The 15,471-nt window shown below is 43.7% G+C and overlaps 1 protein-coding gene across 1 annotated transcript in view; it reads right to left on the reverse strand.

The window, feature by feature from the left end:
* The window catches only part of GATM (glycine amidinotransferase), a 42,016-nt gene that overhangs the window by 15,896 nt on the left and 10,649 nt on the right, over window positions 1–15,471 (reverse strand). The window contains exons 4-5 of the mRNA XM_063925985.1: window positions 11,330–11,520; window positions 8,500–8,637 (exon numbers count right to left, since the gene is read on the reverse strand). Coding sequence (XP_063782055.1) covers window positions 8,500–8,637; window positions 11,330–11,520 — 329 coding nt within the window. The remainder of the gene's footprint in view (window positions 1–8,499; window positions 8,638–11,329; window positions 11,521–15,471) is intronic.

The raw sequence follows: 15,471 nt of genomic DNA on the forward strand, positions 1-15,471 counted from the left end.
GTAAGATAGCCATTGAAATGCAAATTAACCTGTGTGGCTGCTTTTTCCTGGCAGTGAAAAACCACCTTCACAGACAGTCAAAAGCACATTCATATGCAAATTAGAAGCACTTAATGAGTAAATGAGTCTCAGGAGACCAGTGAATGGTACATAGATATAATATTATAATTATGTGTGTGTGTTTATATCAATGTATGTTCTGCAAGATAGCTATCCAATATGAATCATACTATTGGAAGCATTGATTACTAGATTCATTTAGACCTGTATTTTGTGTATTTTGCATATCTACCCGCTTGTTTGCCATTAGCATTGATTACGTGCTGAAAAATTTGTTGCTATTTAGTTAAAAGTAAAAAGTAATATTTAAGGGAGTAAGTGTAAAACACACACGTAGCCTGGCCCAGTTATAAAGGTTTATACAGGAGATACTGTGTGGTGTTTGGTAAGCGATTATAGTTGAATATCGTTTACATTTATAGAAGCGTGTTATTTGTATGGCAACGGACGTATCCGGCCTTTGTACACGTGTCTCGGACAGCGTGCGAGACTGCGTATGCAACGCAAGGGCCTACACACGTGGCGTATTTTACGCAACGTGCGTACAGGTACGCCCACTTAATACAAATCACACAATAGCATTGTTTTAGTTTAGGCGATACAGTAGCCACGCGATAATAGCACAAATTTGTTCAGTTTCCAATATTTTAGTTTAAAAGAACCTTCTCTTATTGCATCACCTCTGGGATTAGCCTGTTTCACCTGAATGAAAGTAATTTTCTGTACAGAAAAATCGAAGTGTATATGAGTGAGCAAGAGTGAGTGTGCAAACAATAAAGGTTTTGTGAACCCAGAATTCGGGATCCCGTAGGAGACCACATCAGGTGAGTGGACACTTGGTGGCGTGGGAGTGGCTTTCTCACGTTAACATTGTATAAGGTATAAAGGAGCAAGGTAGCAATCAGCAGACCAAAAGGTCGGCGAAGTCAGAAATCCGCTGACCAGGTCAAGCGAAGTTCTGAAAACCCTGGCCTGAGAAAGGTCAGAGGTAGAGAGCGCAGCCCCGGGGGTTTGCGTAGTACCCATATAGGCCCGTTTTGAGAATACACTCCGGCTGAGGTTTCGCAACCTAAACAATCGATTCCGCTGGTCGTTCGGCGGATAAGTAATAGTTACTTATACGCAGTGCGACTGTACCGCACGTTACTGTGTGCATTAGTTAGTTCACCTTGATACCCACTCAATTTGCGGGGTCATAAACGCTAATTGTACACGTAACGTGATTTGTGTAACAGTTTTTTTTATTTTAAGGGAGTTTTGCTGGTCACTCAGGAAATCTCCAACAACTGATATTTACTGGGAGGGGTAGCATACTCCCACATGCTCTCAGTAAATAATGGTTACACAGGGGCCCGAGGTTGGGTACGACCAGCATTGGGCACAGTGTTCGGTGTATTGGCCAACAGGGGCGTGAGTGGGTGAGAGCGCTCAGAGAACTTTCACCGTCGCCTTATCACTGAGTAATTTGGTTTTTGTAAGGATTAGCTAAGAAGGCAATACCTGCAAAGAATGGGGGCCAGTTGCTCAAGTAAGGGACGATCAACAAGGGTTCACGTTGATATTTGTCGGCCCAAAGGGTCGGCGAGGTACATAATGTGTGAGAAATATGGATCACACGCAGAGGTCTTATGCAATGAGTGGGAACGAATGACTGTGGACGATAGGGAACCGTTCCCTAGGGTAGGCAGTTTTAATCCTGAGGTGTTGCAAAATTTAAGGAGAAGGATATGTCTGATAAAATCCGGAAAGCAAAGGATTAGACATTATGATTATTTACAGTTATGGCAACGAGAGAGTGATATACAGAGGGAACTAGCTTACACAGCTGGTTCTAACCCTAGCAGGAAACTGATAGCAACTGCACAACCACCGTACATAACAGGAGAAAATGGCTACAGAGAATGGCATACTGGTATACGATAAAAGTGCACTTAATAAATGTATTAATGGTGATAAGAGTAAAGTAGATAAATGTATTGATGCTAATGCTAACCCGTGCAAGTTGTATCCCATCTTAAACTTCCTTCAGGACTGCGACCAGGAAGATGAGCCCACCACGATATCGGCACTCTCTCTAGCAGCCACCATACAAGATACTACAGTGGGCACGGCCCAACCAGTAAGAGCAGTAGCGAAGGCCCCTAGTGGAGGGACAGGTGAGGTCGTGTCCACAGGTAAGTACGGTATTGTACATTATGCACAGACAATTGCACCTCACATTGTAGAGTAAGGATAATGTGCATCATAGAGAGGTAGCGGTGTCCGTATTAATGGAAGGTTTAAAAGAAACGTTGAGAACCAGAGTACAAACCACTCAACCTAACTGGAGAGGTATCTCGGTGGCTGCATTAAGAGAGTCCGCTGTTAAGCACGATCGGAACATCAGTAAACACAGGGAGTCACAGGGGGGTAAGCTGATGAAAATAAGTATAAAAGTCCTGACAACGAAGCCACATCAGCTTAAACCCCAGACCCCTGTTGGTAAGTCGTATGTGGTAAAATGTTATAACTGCCAGAGGGAAGGACATTATGCACAGAGTTGCAGATTTAGAGACCCACATAAGGTATATCGACCCCTTAGACCTGAACATGACACACTGTATGACGCATGTAATTGTAATCAGGGATCATATAGGAAAAATTTTGGGCCGCACCTGTAATTTGCAGCCAGTGAAGTTGATTATTAGCCTAGGTAGTAAACCTGAGGTCACAGTTGATGTAATTGGTAGGTCATTCCTTGTAGACACAGGGGCGGCCAGGTAAACTCTGTGATTTATCTTTAAATGTTTCCTCTTCATCTCTGACGTTCACCAGCAGAACCACAGCTCAAACGTCACATGTCTACTTGGTCTTTTCAGAGGTCTACCCAACCCCAGTATATCTTACCAGCATCATTGTGCCTGGCCATGCACAGAGGGTGGAGAGTGGAAATACTGGTGGGGGAGACTGTGCAGAGATACCGATAGACATGTTGGTGTGACAGCCTGATGGTGAACGGAAATCTGACAATTTTTCTCTTTTTCTATTATTCTCTCTCTTTTTGTTTTTTCATGTTCTACGGATGGTATGTCACACAACAGTTAAACAAATGGTAATGTAAGATTTATGCTCCTTACAGAAAGGTCGCTGATTCGGAAAGAAGATCGTATCACTGGAGTGTCCGTTTTGGGAAGACTGAGAGGCAGCACTGTTGAGACGACACCTGAGCACAGAGAATTACAAGATCAGAGGCGGTTGTCGTACCAGTTTTCTTTCCCTTCTATTATTTTCTTTACCTCCCATTACCACTCTTTCTTTCTCATCCTGCAAGATGGACTTACCCCAAGAGACTGCGTTCCGGGTTTTCCTGTTGACCCTGTTGTTGACCAGAACAGTCCATTTCGGTGAGAGTACCAGAGAGGTCGAGAAAGGATCTGGAATGGGTTCTGATGACAAGGATGGATTAGTAGAATTCCAAGAGCAACACAGTCACCGAGCAAAGGCGAGTATCAGAAAACGATCTGGTAGTCATGACACTAGGAGACATTGTGAAGGATTGTTAGCTGAGGAGAAATGTATCTGTAGAAATTGTGAAAACATAGTTGAGGACGGGTGCATCCAGAGATGTCAGTCCAGCCTTAATATCAACATGGACCGTCATCCATTGAGTGACTATCACTCATTAGTGGGTAAGGTTTTAAACCAAACAGAATGCTGGGTGTGCTCACAAGTACCTCAAGGTCAGAGCAAGTCAGAACTAGTGCCATACTCTTTAACAATAGATGAGGTACTTGAATTAAGGGGTGGGAGACCGGTGGACAAGAAATTTAATATTTCTAGGCCTCCTAGTTTGAAGCTCCACCAATATCATGTGGATAGGTCCTTAGTATGTTTTAACATTTCCAATCCCCGAAAGCTGGGCTATTGGGAAGTGACATAGAACAACCAAACCATGGCATTTTCACACAGAGCTGATAGAATGCCCGTAGACTCAGAACTTATACGCCAAATAGCCAACGGTGGGAGATATTTTAAGTATAGGTATATTCTAGGAAGTAGGACCATGCGGGTTGGAGAAGTATCACCAGGATACTGTGCGCATATCATACAGCCTGATACGTGTACTGAACAAATGAGAAAGTTAGGGATAGGATTTTTCACCTGGAAGGTTTGCAATATGGTGATGTCATATTCTGTCCCATATGTCCTCCCCGATGATGCATATTTCATATGTGGGAGGAAGGCGTATAAGTGGGTTGCCCCAAACTCAGAGGGATTGTGTTACATTGGAAGAGTGTTGCCAGAAGTAATGACCATTACCCATGATAAGATGAAAAACGTTCACCGCAATGCTCAAGCTCCTTACACTCATACTCACTACGAACACGTTGTTAAGAGACACCTTATAGATAGGACAGAGCACGTAGCCTCTGATTTGATCCACGAATCCACCGGGATTCAATTCCTACTCGCGCTAGATATCACCCATACCGCCAGAGGAGTTATACATTTTAGGTATATTAATGCGCTAGCGAACCTGATAGACAATATCACCGAAATGTATGATAACACCTTCAGGTATACTGGGAGGAAATTGCAAACTTACAAAACGGAACTGATCCAGCACAGGATGGTTCTCAATTACATCACAGCGGTGACAGGCGGGTATTGTGTCACCCTAGCAACTCAGTATGGTGTGAAGTGCTGTACATATATCACAAACAGCACCGATGACCCAACCGAGGTCATAGATCAAAAGATGGACGATATCTTGCAATTGAAGTGGGAGTTCCGAAGGAGACACAACCTTACCCTTACTGCTGTGAGTAATGAACTGACCGGCTGGGTTTCATGGTTGAACCCACGCAATTGGTTCTCAGGTTTAGGAGAATGGGCTCAAAATGTTATCGTGAATGTAGGGAAATTTCTCTTGTGTATCCTGGAAGTTGTCATAATGATTGGTTTGATATTTAGATGTGTTCGGATTTTAATGCATTGCAAGCGCAGTACCAAATTGATGAGTTTGAGGAGCGAGGGCATTGTTACAACAACTGGTTTAATTTATGACCCATCAATCGAGACAATGTTGTGATAAGACGTGATTCCACGGTCCGTTTCTTTCACCCGTTTCTCCTTTGTTTTTCTCCAAGGTAAAAAGACATCCACTCGGAAGAAGATTTTGATGCACATTTCCACAGACCGTTGATGAACATATCCACAGACCTTTGATGAACTTTTTCGCAGACTTTGCGAGACACTTTAGAGACTTTAACTTTTTATGGACACTTGAAAAACTTTGCTTATCACCCACAGCAAAGATACACCTATCCGGACAAGACTTCAACAGACATCCAAGAACAATTACACACATTATCATATGAATGTATTTGTAACACATGTTTCTTATCTTCATCTCTACGATCTTCAGGTAGTGACACACATAGTCGACAGGTGATATAGGTACATATATTAGCACTCACATATTTCTCCCCCTCCATGTATCATCAACTAATGTGCACCCCATTTGTTGGAACAAAAAAAAGCCGAAAAGAGCTCGGTAGTGTTTGTTAGCCCACTTACAGACCCTTAATACGGGATAAGAAGGATTTAATGTATACTTCGCAATACCTCGAAGCTTATCTAGAACATGTATGGCACGATGATACATGACCCCTCAGACATGAATTTCATACATACATGCTTTTACTATCCCACTAGGTCATACATTTCCCACTTTCTCCTCTCCTCCCTCCACCCAATCATTTATAGGTATTTCATTGTATTGTATATTTTTCTGCTTAAGTGTTTGGATAGTGGCAGTTATTGTTGACTGCCAAAGGGTGGACTGTCAAAGTCGAAAAATATAATGATGCATATCCTTTTGTACTAACCCCTCATGCACATGCATGCTGCTCGTGCACCTGGTCCCCCGTGCGTACACATACCCGCAGGTTGCGTAGGGGACGCTCCAGCGTCTCGTGCGCATAAGATGTGTATTTACGGCAGAGTTTGTGAGCGTGTAGCGTGCGACTCGATCGTAGCATATTTAACCCAAATAGTGCATTTTGTAGTTAATATTCCCCTAGACCATGTCAGTGAGTATGATTAGTTTAAACTGTTCCTGGACAGAGAGATTCCTCTTTGCATGATAGGAAGGGTCAGATAAAGGTTGAAAGGTGGTGTCTAGTATCCAGCTGTAGGGTATTTTAAGGGTAACATTCCGATGTTAGTTAGGAAAGGATCGCTCGCTCCTGCATATAGTTATGTACAGAAGTAGATTATGAACATTAACTGTATTTGCTGTAAATTACACATGCGGCGGGAATCCTGAGGATACCTCCCACCAGAGCAGTTGGAGAAAGACACAGCCCACCTGTTCAAATCCACCTATGACCTTTGCTGTAATGTAGAGACACATCCCTGTGTCCAATGAACAAAGGGATTACAGTGACCATTGTATTGTTTTGGATGAAGTGAATAAATAGAGCTTGCAGCAGCCTTGGTCACACAAGACTCTGAAGGCTTTCTCCCTGATAGCGGAGGACTGAATTCAGGTTGCGCCTGCGAAACATTCTCACGTATGTATATTCTCTGTAGCCATTATTCTCCATTATTCTGTTTAGATTTACTTGTTAGTTTGTAGTGTATGACTTGTATTGTTTTACCTTTTATTAGAATAATCCACGGCAGTGTTAGAGCTGCTGTGGTTTTAACCAAACCCGGTGTTGTGTTTTCACTTTCCTGCAAAGGGCTCTCTTAGCGTCTCAATCGCTCAAACAGCATACACATTGTTAAGGTTTTTAAGCATTACATCATTACAGTATTTGACTACTAGAGGTTTAGAGTATAAAGCATATTCTTACTGTATTTTATTAACAAGGTTTAAAGGTTATCAACTGTGTGTGCACCCGCTGTGTGTATTCCGTACACTCAGCGCAGCGTGTGTACGCCAAGTGCGTACCACGTGCGGGACTCTGTACGCAAATAGCGTACAAAGTGCGTAGCACGTGCACGTGGTCTAGCGGCCAAGCGGCTCCACGGAAATAGTGTATAGCTTTATGTTTGAAGATAATAATTGACATGATCACTCGATGCAGGGAGCCTGTTGCCAGCAGTGCTCCCTGTAAAAATAGAAAAATCCAAACAAAAATGCTTTCTAATGCAAAGAACTCAGGAGAGCTCCCTGCAGTGCGCCCATCTTCCTCTGGGCACAGTGTAAAACTGAGGTCTGGAGGAGGGACATAGAGGGAGGAGCCAGTGCACACCCAGAATCCAAAGCTTTCTTAAAGTGCCCTATCTCCTGCGGAGCCCGTCTATTCCCCATGGTCCTTACGGAGTCCCCAGCATCCTCTAGAACGTTAGAGAAATGTAGATATTAATATACTAATGTCTCTCAATAGTGTATGTTACAAGACTCTCATAGATGCTACCTGTTAAATAATATCTCTATGGATAATTTGTGATTACATCTGTGTTCCTTACATTTGATGGATTATAGATGAACATGAGACACTATATAGTTCAATGTGACATTCAATAATTTAATTATATCAACTTTTGCAGCCCACGCATGAGAACAGATGCAAATTGAGCAAAAAGTCATACTGTGAGTTGGTCAGTATTATAAAAAACAAAACACCCAGACAGAAACCTTCAAAAAAATGTTACGTGTACCAGGTATTTTAGGATACTGGATGAGTAATTCACGCTTATAAATCCACTATCCAACAACAATTCTAAATGTTAAGGGCCCCATACACGAGAACGATATGTCTGAGGCTGAAGTCGGAGGCGATTTCCCTTGAACTCTCCCGGGAGCTTCCTGGGAGTGGTTACATACGATTTCAAATGATTTGATACATTTTGCATGCGATATATCGTTTGCGATCCCAGCCATGCCTGCAGGAACCGACATATCACGAGTGCAGCACTAACGATCCGACCCTCATGGAAACCCGGATCGGATCGGAAACACCTCCAAAATGCCCAATTTCACCCGATATATCGGCCCGAATGCCCGAAATTGGCTGAAATCGGGCATTATCGTTCTAGTGTATGGGGCCATTTAGAAAAGGAAATAAGCTATGACGGCCAAAAGGGCATTAATATGTTACATAAAGACAAGCCCATACTCCTATTTACATTTGCAGTGCCATAGATAGCCTATTTTATTATTAAAGTTGTTTGTGACTGTGAATAAAAGTTAAATATGTTCATTACAGAGAAATTCAGACAATGGTCCAGATGTAATGACGTCCAAGTTCGGCGGCCGTGTGGGATGCCGGCCGAACTCTGACTTTTTTTTTAAAGGGGCAATCACTTACAAGGCAAAACTAAGCCTTGTTAGTGACTGCCCCTTTAAAACTAATGTCTGAGTTCGGCCGGCATCCCGCACGGACACTGAACTCGGGTGTCATTACACCCGGCGATATCTCCAAGAACTGGACAGAATCCCTTTACCTGGCTTCGCTGTGCAAATATATCTCTCCCAGCTCTCATGAAGTCAGCAGCATCAAAACAGGGCTCAAATTCTGTAGTAACAAATTTCCCCTGAGCAGCAAGCTTGTGCCGGTCTTCTACAGTACGGATAGGGTATTCCTAAAATAAAGACACTCAAATAGTAAATATCCAATCATCACATTGAGACCTACAAATTATTCCATCCTGCGTTCTCTTGGTCAAATTGTGTGTTATAGTCAATGAGAAACCACCCAGTTTATTAGTGTGAATGTGACGGGTACACAGAATCAGTACACGAGGGTTGTTAACAAACTACATCTAAGGACCATATAAAACACCACTAATCAATGAAACAGTTATTTATGTATCTCGTAACATATATAGCAACAATGGAAACTTTATTACAGTAACATGCATTAAATATAGCATTATGTTTTACGGTTTGCTTTACAGAAACTGCTATTGTATTTTAATGTTCACACAGTGATATCATCCCTGATGGGCGGCTACAAAAAGTAATTTAACTATGGGCCCTGAAGAGTAGGGTCCTCGTTCCTTTTGAGTCTCCATGGCTTGTAAATGAATGTTTATGCCATGTCTGTGCTGAGTACTACAGATTACAATACAGAGATGTTAGTGCTTTAAAAATCTGTCATAAGTAATAATAATATGATTTCATATTGACAACCAAGGCAGCAATAAAGACCTGATAACAGTGTTATCAGGTAACATTCCTGCTTTTGTGCATGGAGAACTGATGTGGCAGTAAAAGTATTGCACAAGCACTAACTGGCAATTAGAAGAACTGTAGTTGAGGTTCTATGCATTGTGTGTTATAGCTCTATGCTGCACTACAACCCCCCCTTGTGGAGAATACATGTATGTTTTGTGTTGCAGCCTTTTTCTTTTTATAAGACCAAACAGTATAAATAGAGAATATGGGGTAAATTCACTTAGGGGCAATGTAAAATGGTTAATTCTAGCATGATGTACGGGAAATGTGTAGCGCGTACAAATTCCGTACATAAGGTATTTTAGAACACAACCCTAAGGGGATGCATTTAAAATGCTGGGTGTATGGGGGATGTACGGGTGTTTTAGTGGTGATGTAGTGTGCCGTTGCTGGTGTTCCAATGCTCTCACAATGGCCCAGGGCTTTTTTTGTTTGTTTACATAAGCATGTGTCATTTAGCTAGTGTATTAAAGGCAGGCAGCGTGCTTTTAGTGAGAAAGCACAAGACTGTGAGCAGCTTTAAAAAAAACTCAGCATTATAGAGATTTTGAAAAATATATTATTGGCTATTCCCATACCATCCCATGGGTTGGGGCTAAAAGGCTAGTCAGAATACCGACTGCTGCATCCTGATTGTTAGAATCCCGACAGGGGTCAGGTAAGTATAGCATACCCTCCAACTGTACCTTTTTGGCAGGTACAGTAAAAAAAAATTATGGTCTGTACCAATTTTTGGCTCTCCAAACTAACATTGAAAGTATAGAAAAAGGGACGTGGCCACGGCCCCTTTTCGGATTTGTACCAATTTTTATGTGTTAAATGTTGGAGGGTATGGTATACTAACCCTTCCTCCTAAACCTAACCTTTTCCACCCTGCAGCCTAAACCTAACTCTCCCCAGTGGTGCCTAAACCTAACCCCTCCCTTTCCCGCAGCCTTAACCTAAACCCAGCAGCCTAACCCTAACTCTCCCCGTGGATGGCTAAACCTACCCTCCCTCCCCGCATGTCTAAACCTAACCCCCCCCCCTTCAGCCTAACCCTAACCCTCCCCCCGCAGCCTAAACCTAACGCCCCCCTTTCTGGCAGCCCGGAAGCCACTTGTTCGGGATCCTGGGTGTCGGGATGCCGGTGCCGGGATTGTGATCCCATTCGGGATGCCGGCACCGGCTAGTATTGGTGTTCTGCCGTCTGTATTTCCACCTCCAGGATCCCGACTGTCAGGATCCTGCTCTGTGGGGTTTTATAACAAAATAAATGTAGTAAGCAATTTAATTTGTAGAATGCAATTGTATAGTCCTCTGCTTATTATGTTTGTTGTGTGCATTGGTAATAACCAGAGTCCAAAACAAGCTACACGTGTTTTTTTCTATTATAAAATATTAGTAACTTTTACTATGTTTTATAATAATATTAGTAACTTTTTATTATAGTGGTTTTATGCTAAACAAAGACTGATAGTATAAATCTGTTACATGTGATAACTGCCACTAAACATATTGCTGGTGGAAAAGAGCTGAGTGAATGCAGTTATTGTAGCATAAACATGGTATAAAATGTCCCTACCCCCACTACGTACATATGCATAAACTGGAAATACTCACAACAAATACTTACACACTACCCAATATGACTTGCTCATTGGTGCAGTAAAATGGGAGGACCTTCGTGGATTCCTAGCAAGTCACTTGGTGCATCTCCATTAAGGTAAGACCATAGTCACATGAAATGATAAAATAACATGGACTACATCTGTACACAGACATACACTACACATGCGGCACAAACATAGGGTACACACAAGATACAATATACCTGCACTCACAAAACACACCTGGCATCATGCTGCAGAGGAGCCAGGGCCCTGCAACAAGCCTCAGCCTGTGCTCTTCAGCACCCTCTGGTGGTCTGAGACTGCAGAGAGCTGCACACTGCCAGCATCTCCTCTCCTTTAGCCCATTTGGCAGTCCTGCCACCAACTATACATGAGAGAAAGTACCAATGGGGGAGTAAAAGCTGGAAAAGGCAGCACATTAGCCCTTTTTCTTAATTTCATAGTTTGAGCACATGATATCATTGGAAGAAAGCTGATAAGTTACCTGGTCATAGAGTTCATCAGCCATTGTTGGTTTGGGTGCAGTGGTCCACTTTGCCCCACGGCGGAAATAATCCTTTATTAGAGGACGGTAGGCAGAGTATTCAAAGAAGCGGGATCTCCATGCCATGGGGGCTTCAATAATCTCGTTACCAACAACCAGCAGAATGTCTCTAGGCATAGCAGCATATAAACCTAAAGACACAAAGATTTATTTCTGCTACATCCATTATTGATGCTATTTGCAATGATGAAAGATTCATTAACATGGTTTCTTAGCATTAAAGCCATGCCGGGACAGAGCATTTAATAAGAGACTGTTCTGGCAATGACTTGACACCACTAAAACTTATTCCCTCAATGGTCAGTGCAAACCCACAGACTGTGGAACTGGTGATTATGATTGAAAGCCATGTGTTGCCATGGCAACATACATTGGCATGAGAATCCCGGCAACAAAGCTTCTACTCATGAGTTCTGAGTGGACTACTTAATGAATGCCTTTTTCATCTGGCTGCTTGTGGATAGATAAGTGCCCCTCACTATTCTTTGCCAGCTCAACAAGATCTGACCAATGTGCCTTTGGGCTTGCATGGACTAAAAACTGGAAGAATTCAAAACAAAATAATACAAGCCCAGTTTATATCATTAAACCTGATAAAAAAATAAAAAAATACCAGTACAAACTTTTTTTTTTTTTGTTAAGTATTAGCGCATAAGGCACATTATTGATAGGTTCTTATCAGCCTGCTGTGTTTTTCCCATGCTGAAGTAAATGATAACTCACTTTATTCTGAACAAAGCTGGCCTCTTCTGTGCTAGAATTGCAGTACGTAGAACAAAGTCCAAAACATGAATTCATTAAACTGTGATAATTTTTAACGTTCTCAATATTTTGTCAAATTATCTAGGGAAAAAGGTTCCATTCAAATCTTAAGAAAATAATGTATTTCTTCCTGTAAATGGGTAGTTTATGGTGTAAACAATATTATCTCCAGTGCATAGTTACATTTCCAAGTGAAGACTGCTGCCATGTTAGGAGGCAAGGGCGCCTCCATTTTGTTGTTATGATAACATTTTGCTGAGGTAGCAGACTGTAAGGCAGCCGAGGAAGACATGCCAGGTTGTGCCCACTCCAGCATATCCCTGCCTTCACCAGCTAATTTCTCATACCTTTACAAGAGTAGGGGCACAGGGGATACGGTTAAGATGCCGGCTGTGGGGATCACAGCAGTAGGAATGCTGACGCCGGAATCCCAGCACGCGTGAGAATGTTGAAGCTATAATCCCGGCCGTAAGTATAACGAGCGGGCGGGCTAGGGCCGGGAAAGGGACGGGGGTTAGGTTTAGGGGAAGGGGGGAGGGTTAAGCTGCGGGGTGGGGGGTTTAGGGTTAGGCACCACCAGGGGAGGTTAAGTTTAGGCACTAAGTGGGGAGGGCTAGGGTTAGGCTGTGGGGGAGGTTAGGGTTAGGCTCTAAGAGGTGAGGTTAGGGTTAGGCTGCAGGAAGGGTAGGGTTAGGGGAGAGGGGATAACATAGTTACATCTCCCCTGTCGGGATTTCAAAGATCGGGATGACGGCATCGGTACTGTAATAGGGTAATTCACTGATGAGTTAATTTGCACATTTTCCTTTGTACTGTATGCACTGGCTGTAATCTCTAGACAACCTGGGAATGAATGCTAAGGTAGCGGAAGGTGTAAAGTAGGAAAGGTACATAATTTATTTTTGTAGTATCATAAGTGTTATTTGTACACTCTGCAATTATCGAGTTAGGGCCACTGGAAATGGAGTGGCAAGGGACAGATGGTATCACAGCCACATACAGCACACATAAGGTATGCCTGTTTGTTCATAGGTAGGCTTGCCACCTAGCAAAAATTGGTGAGTTAGGGTGCGCGCGTGCCAGGCGCATTGCTGGGAAGGTACAATGAAAGAAAAACTGTCACTTACCTTCCCACAGCCTGGGGGGAACGGGGACAGAGACGCGGATCGCGGCAGCGCTAGTACCCGTGCGCGTGCATGGCGCGCGTCACGGGAGCACGCGCCCACCGCCTGGCACGTGTGCACCCTATAAGGCGCAAGGCCCCGCCCCCAGACAGCAGATTTTACCTCAGCGCTGCAGGATGGAGGGCACAGTGTCTGTGTCAGCCACAGACACTCTGACAGTGTCCCCACAGCGTAGCAAAAAAGGCAGGCAGCCTTCTAGGCAGAACCTAGATAAAGCTGCCGACACTACTTCCTCAGATGAGGACATTATATTTAAAAGTAGAAGAATTATTAACCCTGTCAGGTCGGAAGACAGCAGAGACAGCTCTGAGGAGGGAGAAGTTAGTCAGAATGCTGAGACTCCTTCTCCTCCTGCATATTCTCACAGAGTGGTGAGAAAGTGCACAAGTAAAAAGAAACAAACTGACCATGTTTCTTCTAGAGATGCCTATTCAGGTAAAAAAACATCTCTTTCCCAGGTATTGCCAGTAGTCGGAATACCTCTAAGGTCCATAGCAGACCCCCCTCTCCTGCCCACAGCCAACATACATTTCCGGTCTCTGACCGGCAATCTGCGCAGGACCGCGCTGATAAGGGGCCCAGTCATAGTCATACTTCCCACTTTTATATAGGGAAACTGGTTACCCTCCAGTAGATTGGGAGTCAGAGGAGGTAACCAGGATTAGCGCATCCTCTCGCAGAGGCGAATATAATGACTTGCAGATGGCCCGTGTAGCCTTAGCAGGCAGAATGCCACCATCTAAAATATATTCAGCTCACTGTGCTCTGAGCGAGCGCTCTCAAGTATACAATTTCGCCCAGTTAGCCTTTAGAAGAGCACTTGTTAAGGAGGATTAAATGGTTCTCCGTAACCACACTGGCATCCCAGACATTCCGGCCCTATTTGCCCCGGACATCGATCCGGCTTTAACTTCACTCGTGGGAGAAAAGGTCCAGAGTGACACTATGGATAAACTGAGAAAAATTAAACTTAAAGTCTCAGACGCTGCCGGTCCTTTATTTGCCCTTGACAAGGCAGAAAAAGAAGGCGTCTGAGGGGGCTCTCTAGATTCCCTGGTAGCTTCCAAAATGGCCCTTTTAAAAGCTATTAGTAGGGCTACCCTAATAATTGGTCAGACATTTGATTTCATATCAAATTCACGTAGGACTCGCTGGCTAGCTAATGTAGGGCTAACTAACCTAGCACCCAGACCAGTAGATGTCCCCAATCTGACAGATTCTGACCTTTTTGGACCCGACTTCATAGACGAAGTGAAGGTCCGCTATAAAGCTCGTAAGTCCTTTGCAGACCTTAAAGGACCTCAGCCTTCCAGACGGCCCTTTCATCAGGAGGGTCATCCTGCGGGAGCCAGCAGTTTGACCCGAGATCACAGAGGTGCCCCCAGAGCTCACAGAGGTGGCCCACCCCGGACACGGACCACGAGAGGCACAGGGTCCGGCGGCATATACGCCCCAAGGAAAGACAGAGGATACGGGAAGTCACCTTACTCTACAACCTCCGCCTTGTCTTTCCCAGGCAATAGCCTCCTGGAGGCAGATTACCACAGACAGGTGGTTGTTAAAAATCGTGGAAAAAGGTCTATCCCTGCCCCTTTTTCATTTTCCACGCCAAATTTTTCCCTGTACAAAAAACGGCAGTCAGTTATCAGATGGGGTCCTATCCCTTGCCCTGCAGCTAGGCAAGATAGAGTTGGCAGATACTTCCACAAAAGGTTGGGTCAGTCACCTTTTTCCTGTCAGGAAACAGGAGGGTTCATACAGACCAGTCTTAAATGTCAAATCTCTCAACTGACACATAAAACCTTGTTCCTTCCGTATGGAGGGCTTAGCCGACATACCTTTCCTACTAACAAAGAACGATTTCTGTATCAAAATAGGCCTCAAGGAGGCCTTTCATACAATTCAAATACATCCAAACCACAGAAGACTTCTGAGGTCCTTTGGAGGGACGTTCTCTATTGGTGGACCATCATGGTCTTTGGCCTTTCCAACGCCTCACTTCACTTGTCTTATGAAAGCAGTGATCTCTCACATTCGCCAGAAAGTGGTCCGTTGTATAATCTACCTAGACGACTTGTTAGTAGTCCACTCAGACCAAAAAACCCTTTTGTTTCATAAAGAGCTCATTCTTTCTCT

Source organism: Pseudophryne corroboree, chromosome 6 (assembly GCF_028390025.1).
Source record: "Pseudophryne corroboree isolate aPseCor3 chromosome 6, aPseCor3.hap2, whole genome shotgun sequence".
Classification (NCBI taxonomy): Eukaryota; Metazoa; Chordata; class Amphibia; order Anura; family Myobatrachidae; genus Pseudophryne; species Pseudophryne corroboree.